Below are 8,297 nucleotides of genomic sequence, written 5' to 3' on the forward strand. Positions count from 1 at the left end.
ACGTTAAGGCAACAGCTGGACTCAGGCGTGCCTCATTTAATAACACGACACTACCAAGCAAAAACAATTTCTCAGGCATTAAGGTATTGTGCAATCCTACGATATCACAAGAAATCTATTTTCTGCCAACATTTACTGAAAATAAATGCATTTTACAGAACTCGTCTTATTTATAAAAATGTCGAAATGTTTCTTGAGATAAAAATATCTGTAGCTATGTATGAAAATGTAGCTTCGGGACGCTATATTAAACGTGAGATTAGTCACTTTTAAGGGCATATGGCATTATTTGTAAGATTGCCAACCGCCTCGGGTTGACAGGTATGCATTTGAAAAATGTGTTGTTGCGCACGGACGTGTTTAAGCGGCGTACTCACGTATCGTAAACAACACGAATGAAAAAGCAGCATCGTGTCTGTAATCTGTTTATCCGCAATGTCTGTGAAATTGAATGCTCTGAACAGCGACTCTTACACCGATATCGGTTCATACAGAGATCAACATTTTAAGGTAAGACAAATGACCGATATATTTCCAAAGCTAGCAAATTGCAGATAATGGGTTCTCTTGGAAGGAACTATCCGGAGCATTGCTTAAGAGACATACATTATTTAGAGTAATTGTTCGAAGCAGCTTTAAACGTGCCGTATCTTTATTACCTATCTACCACACGAAACTAAACGTATCAAAGTACCATATGAATAGACACCGCAATTGATGACCACTGACTGTGGTTCGATGCCTTGCGTGTTCTAATGTTCACTGGACCTTGTCTGTTTGGGGGATTACGAAAACTGCATATTTATTCATTTATTCTTTCAAATTTTTGGTGTACTATACTGTAGTTCATGATTTCAATTTTTAGATAGTTCATGATTTCAATTTTAATAGAATCAGAATCTGAAAACATGTATTCGTCCCATAATGGGGACATTTGCAATAATATCCAAATGAATGAATTGTTGCTTGATACCGGGGAAGCCTCGTGTGCTCTTGACCTATTCTGGTTGCAGGATAATGCCAACATAATTTCGAGCAGATTTTTTTTCCAGACAGGTGGAATGCTAATAATGTATGTAGTGTTAACATTAGCTTTTGTTTTGATCACAACTTCAGAATGTTTCTTGGTGCAATTTTGAGACAATTTTCATTCTACCTGGGTGAACCCATCGTTGCTTGATCACTGGGAAGTTACTTTCTAACATTAACTTTGATTTTAAAGGTGGTCAATGCTGCTTGCTTGGAGTAAAATACTCGACGTTTTTGTTTTGAAGAGACAAGTGTTTTGTTTGGCTTTGCTTTGGTTTCAGCTTACTTGGGACCAAGGTGCTGTTTGACAGCTTTTTATAACACACCAAGCACAGTCAGTTAGTGTTCTTGCATCGCCGGTCCAGATTAATCCAAATGAAACACAGCTTTCGCAATATATATAGCATTGGGCCAGAAACTTTGCTGGACGTTTTTATTTTCTTCTGACCTCCACTCATACCTTCATCTGGGTTTGGATTTTGTCCAGGGTCCAGTTTAGATTCGGAATTTGTCTTTTGGAAACGCGTATCCATCACTTTCACCGTCGTCAGGCATTGTGTGTCACAAATTTGCTTATCTCTTGTCAAAAAAATTAAATTAAGGCACTAGCAAGCTGTTGCTGCTCCTTAGTGGCATGGGTACTTGCATGATTACTTTGCCAGGTGATGGACCGCAGAGGCATAAAAAATTGATATTTTCTCGCGGCACACTTGACAATGCAATGTCTCGTGTGCCGTGGCACAAGTTTTGAAAAACACAGTAGTATTGCCTTCAACAAGACCATTTCTTTTATCTTACTCGTCAGCTGCCTCTGAGGTTGAGTTTTGCTGACCGTTGTGAATATCTTCTTTTGTTTCCAGGGTAAATGTCATATACAAGAGAAGCTGCTGAAGGCAAGCCACACGTTATATGTGGGGAATCTTTCGTTCTACACCACAGAGGAGCAGGTCAGAGACAGTGCACTATTTATATTGATTAATCTGTATTGTTAATTTGGAATTAATCTGTAGTGCGAGCAGGGGACAGGTGGGGGAGAAACTAGAGAGGTTGAGGCATGCCATGGAAAGGAGAGGAATGAACATCAGTCACCGCAAGACGGAATATATGTATGTGAATGAGAGGGATCCAAGTACAAGAGTGATGCTACAGGGAGAAGAGATAAAGAAGGTGAAGGATTTTAAGTACTTGGAGTCAACTGTCCAGAGCATTGGAGAGTGTGGAAAAGAGGTGAAGAAGTGTGTTCAGGCAGGCTGGAGTGGCTGGAGAAAAATAGCAGGTGTGATTGTGATAGAAGGGTTTCAGCTAGGATGAAAGGAAAGGTGTATAAAACGGTGGTGAGACCAGCCATGATGTTTGGACTGGAAATAGTGCCACTGAAGAAAAGACAGGAAACAGAGATGGAGGTAGCAGAGATGAAGATGTTGAGGTTTCTTTGGGAGTGACCAGGTTGGATAGGATCACGAATGAATACATCAGAGGGACAACTCATATTAGAGGCTTTGGAGAGAAAGTCAGAGAGGCCAGACTGATATGGTTTGGACATGTCCAGAGGAGAGAGAGTGACTATATCGGGAGAAGGATGCTGAGCCTTGAACTGGCAGGCAGGAGGCCGAGAGGACGACCGAAGAGGAGGTTCATGGATGTTGTCAAAGAGGACATGAAGGTAGCTTGTGTGAGAAGAGGATGCACAAATAAAGCTGACTTTGACTTTGACTAAGGGAAAAGCCGAAAGGAAAAGAAGAAGAATCTGTATTGTTAATTTAGAAGATGGCACACAATTGTCGGACAGTGTACCAGAAAAGCATGTGAAAACCATTCGCAAACCATTTTTCAACCATTGTCTTTCTCTTCCAAACAGGTTCATGAGCTCTTTTCCAAAAGTGGAGATGTAAAGCGTATCATCATTGGACTGGATAAAGTAAAGAAGACAGCGTGTGGCTTCTGCTTTGTCGAGTATCCTTTTTACTGTTAACTGTTTTAACATGTGCCTCGACACACCCCAGAACTCACTCAAGTACTGTCAAACACACACAGAAGAGCATGCAAACAAACTTAACTCAGGCCTCCGTAGATACTATACAAGGGCTGATGCAGAACATGCTATGCGCTTCATAAATGGCACACGTCTCGATGACCGCATGATCAGGACAGACTGGGACACTGGCTTTAAGGAAGGAAGACAGTATGGTCGTGGGAAGTCTGGAGGACAGGTAGTTTGCGTGGTACCAATCGTTGTCACAGTATGGTGATCTCCATTTGCTGCTGGATTTTTGTCAGCAAAGGGATGTCTCCAACCAAAAAAAGTTGCATGACTAGATTTTAGGAAAAACATGACTGCACAAACTATTTTTTTCAGTTTAGTGAAAGTTATCTGCTCCATGTTAAAATTGTACCTTCCTACTCAAGGAATAGGCACATTAAAAAAGGCCAGTCATAGTGTAATATGTTAAGAGCTGTTAATGTGAAACAAATAGCGGCCCGATTATCCAGTGGTTAGCGTGTCGACCTCACAGCTTAGTTTTTTTTATTCTAGCTCCAGCCACAAGTACTCCGATTTCCTACCACATACAAAAAATGTGCCTGGCAGGCTGATTAAACACTCTAAATTGTCCCAAAGCGTACGTGTGAGTGCGGATGGGTGTTCGCTTCTATGTGCCCTACAATTGGCTGACTACTCTTGTGAAAATAAAGCCAATTGGAAAATGGATGGGAAAGAAATGCGTCTGTTTCACCTAGATGTGACATGTAGGTGTAATGTGAAAGTGATTTGTGCCATATTTGCCTTGTGCCAGCTCCTTAAAACATAAAATGTATCTTCACTAATGTATAATAACAAGACCTTAAATCAGGGGTCGGGAACCTATGGCTTGCGAGCCATTTATGGCTCTTTTGATGATTGCATATGGCTCGCCGATAAAACTAAATATATATTGTCGTTTTTTTTCCGTTCATTTCCCGTTGGGGCTGCAGTTGGCGGAAAGCGCAATTTTGATTGGATGACACTGACCTAGAATGGCCGAAAGCGCCATTTTGATTGGATGATAATGGCCGTCATGTTGAAACAGGTAAACGCCCCTTTAAATGAGCCCAACTAGTGCACTTCAGCGTGAATGCACCGGAGCATTAGAGGAGAGAAAATGTTCGTATTCTAATTTGCAATGAAACAATACCATCGATTAAACAGTCGAATGTCAGTGACATTTTAACAAGCCGCATGTTAACGTTAGCATCAACATACTTCTGCGAGAAGTAGATTGCAGATAGCAAGTGTGGAAGCTTATGAGCCGTGTGCAGGCTAGCTAGCAGTAACTTCGCCTCTGGACCGGCAAATTGAATTTCATTACGATCGTTTGGCTGGATTTTTACCATTCACGAGGAACTGAAAACCATTCATGTTAACGGTGAGTACTATCACAAAGTTATTTTAAATAATACATTCTGATATTTTGTTGAAAAGTGGCCGCGCGTGCGTGCGTGCGTGTGTGTGTGTGTGTGTGTGTGTGTGTGTGTGTGTGTGTGTGTGTGTGTGTGTGTGCGCGCGTACGCGAGCGTTTGTATGTGCGCGCACGTGCGTGTGGCTCTCACTGAAAAACAATTTTAAATATTTTACTTTTATGGCTCTGTCAAAAAGGTTCCCGACCCCTGCCTTAAATTAAAGCTGGCATTGCATTGAAGCTCGACTTTTTACTTTAAGCCAGGGGTCGGGAACCTTTTTGACTAAGAGCCATAAAAGTAAAATATTTAGAAATGTTTTTTAGTGAGAGTTTTATACAAACACACACACACACACGCATGCAAACACGCATGCACGTGATTTCAACAAAATGTCAGAATGTATTATTTAAAATAATAAATTTGTGATAATACTCACCATTAATATGAATAGTTTTCTGTTCCTCATGATGGGTAAAAATGGGTAAAAATCCAGCGAAACGATCAGGAATGAAAGTACACTTGCCGGATCCATACACGAAGCTACTGCTAGCTAGTCTGCACACTGCTCATTAGCTTGCACGCTTGCTTTCTGCTGTCTCTCACCGAAGTATATTGATGCCAGTGTTTGCATGGGGCTTGTCAAAGTCCGACTGATATTCAACTGTTTAATTCATGGTATGGTTTCATTGCAAATTAGAATCACGGCAGAACTTTTTCTCTCCACAAAGGCGAATCGTCCATTTTTTTACTCGTCAGGCTTATTTAAAAGGGGGCATTTACCTGTTTCGACATCAACGGCCATAGGTCAGTATCATCCAATCAAAATTGCGATTTCTGCCAACTGCCGCCTAAACAGGAAATGAACAGCGAAAAAGCAATAATATGTATTTAAGTTTTATCGGCGAGCCAGATGCAATAATCAAAAGAGCCATATATGGCTCACCAGTCATAGGTTCCTGACACCTGCTTTAAGCTCCTCTCTTCACTGGGCTTTTTGAAGCTTGTTCTTATTTCTGAACTAAAGTAAAATCACATGTAAAAGCTTTTTCAGCCCACACCAAATGCAGCACCTTGCTTTTGCTATACATAGATGAATGAATTATGATTGCAATGAAGTCCATGCAATACTGTTGTTTGAATATAATAACCTTGAACGTACTAAAGTTTTAGTGATTCTTTTTGGCTCTTTCTGTGTAGGTAAGGGATGAGTACAGGCAAGACTACGACCCAGCCAGAGGCGGATATGGAAAATTGGCTCAGCAGCACAGAGGGCCACAATAGTAATAGAAATAATCAGTGTTGATGTTTCATGAATATACCCAAAACACTGCCTCTTGAGCCACACCCTTCAAAGTCGTCCTTATTTCTGACAAAGAATCATGGTTTTGAGTGGGGGTGTATGAGCGTCATTTTATTTATCTCCTCAGGATGAATGGACAGCAAGTGTGCCATTTTAGACCCCTGCCCCAAATATTCACAAAATAGAAATGTCTGAAATTGTATACTTGAGTTTTTTTTAGTTGAAATAAAGTGCTGACTGTCTACCTGTGTCCGTGCTAATTAATTATTTGTTGTTCAGTCAATATGAATGACCACAATTAAATTACAATCACATTTTCCTAAAGTCTTCAGGAGACATAATAATGTCTGAAAAACACTGGGAGTTGGATTTCTCTCTGACTGCGTCAATCAAAAGTGAGCGTTTGTAGTGGGACCTGCTGTGATTGTCTTATTTTATATAGTGGTACCAAATGTGATTGGTAATCAGTTGCATACCTTCTTTCCACGATATATTTTTTTCTGAAGTGCAGGACATGACTGAAGTTTTTGAAGTAGGGTAATATAATATCTCCCCCGCCACTTTATATCATTTGAAAATAAAGATGAAATGCACCCCTCCAAAACAGTCAAACCTCGGTTTTCGAACGTTTCGGTTCTCATCCAATTCAGTTATCAAACAAAAATCTTGGGGTATTTATGCCCCGGTTTAGAACTGAAATTCGGTTCTCATACCAAACTGAGCACACCAATCGACTCCCCTCTGCTTTCTTTGTTGAATAAAATGTTTTTACGAAGCAGACGTGTTTGGCTGAGATCTCGCAAATCGGACTCGCAAATCGGACGTTAATTTCAACTAGTGTTCCATTGTGAGTGGCGTACAGTATTGTTCAATCGAGATTAAAAAGCGGATGTGTCTGGTTGAGATCTCCGCAAATTGTACATTATTCTCGTGTAGTGTTCCATTGTATGTCGAGTCGTGTTTGTAATTCAATCACGATAAAAAAGCAGACGTGTCTGCTTGAGATCTACGCAAATCGGATTTTAATCCTCGTGTAGCATTACATTGTGAGCAGACGTTTTAGTATTGTTCAATACAGATAATGTTGGGTTATTTTGATCGTTCGCCCTTGGTTCATTGCTTCGACGGGTGTTTATGGAAGAGGATGGTTAAATCATCAGGGAGCCAGGTCTAGAACAGAAAGTTGATTTAATCTTGGAGAGCACGGAGGCATCACTGTGTCGGTTTAAGGAGGGAGAGAGAGAGAGAGAGGAGAGAGAGAGAGAGAGAGAGAGAGAGAGAGAGAGAGAGAGAGAGAGAGAGAGAGAGAGAGAGAGAGAGAGAGAGAGAGAGAGAGAGAGAGAGAGAGAGAGAGAGAGAGAGGGGAACTAGAAAGGAAAGCATTTTATACGGTGCACAGTGTGTGACGCGAAAGGATGCGACGTAATGTAAATGCGACATCATGTAAAGGAAGGCAGGATATGACGTGTCAGGAAGTCCAATATGTAAACAAAGATTAGCGAGCGATGTTTGTATGGCGAATTACCCCAACAGATATAAAAGCAGCCGTGTTTGCTGAAATGCTTCCTCATACGAGTTTGTATTGTTCAATTAATCAATGAGAAGGTTTCTTCAGCCGTCATCTGTACAAAAGTGAAGGTTTCGGACGTTTCGCCTCCTATCCAAGAGGCTTCGTCAGCGAACTAAAGTCTGACTGGTCGTGTCGGCCCTATTTATATATCCCTAATGTCCATACATGGTGGCGCCGGACACAGCTATGATAGGTCCCTACTCTCAGGTTGAGGGGGGCAGAGGACCCCTCCCTGTGGCCCCACTGATTGTTCCTACATTCCTGACTAACGATTGGCCTATTTGCCCCACTCCTACCGGTATCACCTCATCAGCATTACGACCCTCATCAGCATTACGAAAGTTGCCTAACCTGTTTTGCCTAAGCAGGCTATTGTATGAACGATCCAAATTGAACCTCACCCCACCAGATCGGTTTCAAGAGAACCAACTAGCCTTCTTGGATTGTAAAGTAATTATAAAAGAGGACAGAGCGCTAAAAACAGAAGTCTTTAGGAAGGCTACGCACACTGACCAATACTTACTTTTTGACTCTAACCACCCTTTACAACATAAACTAGGAGTTATCAGAACCCTCCAGCATAGGGCTAAACTAATACCAACTAGCACTAAAGGTAGAGAAAAGGAGTCAAAACATATCAGGAAAGCACTCACTAACTGTGGGTACCCTCAGTGGTCATTCAACAAATGTCAGAAAGAAAGAATAGGGAATGAAACCAATAATTCTCAAGATACAAAAAGGAGAGGAGTAGCAGTACCGTACATTGCAGGAGTTTCTGAAAAATTACAAAGAGTCCTTTGGCAACATAAAATTCCTACTTATTTCAAACCGATAAACACGTTAAGGCAAAAATTAGTGCATCCAAAAGATAGGGTACCAAATGAAAAACAAAGTAATGTAGTTTATTCCATACATTGTAAGAATGAAAATTGTAAAGAGCAGTACATTGGGGAGACTCAACAA

General features: G+C 41.0%; 1 protein-coding gene across 1 annotated transcript; it reads left to right on the forward strand.

The window, feature by feature from the left end:
* The first annotated feature begins 351 nt into the window (after window positions 1-351).
* On the forward strand, window positions 352-6,006 carry ncbp2 (nuclear cap binding protein subunit 2). The gene is made up of 5 exons (XM_089000731.1): window positions 352-510; window positions 1,890-1,976; window positions 2,888-2,982; window positions 3,101-3,239; window positions 5,662-6,006. The coding sequence occupies exons 1-5, from the start codon at window positions 436-438 to the stop codon at window positions 5,743-5,745; spliced, it is 480 nt and encodes a 159-aa protein (XP_088856857.1). The 5' UTR covers window positions 352-435; the 3' UTR covers window positions 5,746-6,006.
* Window positions 6,007-8,297: the final 2,291 nt, after the last annotated feature.

Source organism: Hippocampus bargibanti, linkage group LG07 (genome assembly GCF_051943395.1).
Source record: "Hippocampus bargibanti isolate YZ-2025 linkage group LG07, ASM5194339v1, whole genome shotgun sequence".
NCBI lineage: Eukaryota > Metazoa > Chordata > Actinopteri > Syngnathiformes > Syngnathidae > Hippocampus > Hippocampus bargibanti.

Excerpts from the sequence above, each read along its gene's own strand:
- ncbp2 (XM_089000731.1), top strand. The coding sequence starts at position 436 with ATGTCTGTGAAATTGAATGCTCTGAACAGCGACTCTTACACCGATATC. Across the intron at positions 2,983-3,100 it reads TGTGGCTTCTGCTTTGTCGA|ATACTATACAAGGGCTGATG; the intron begins GTATCCTTTTTA and ends AGGCCTCCGTAG. Across the intron at positions 3,240-5,661 it reads GTGGGAAGTCTGGAGGACAG|GTAAGGGATGAGTACAGGCA; the intron begins GTAGTTTGCGTG and ends CTTTCTGTGTAG.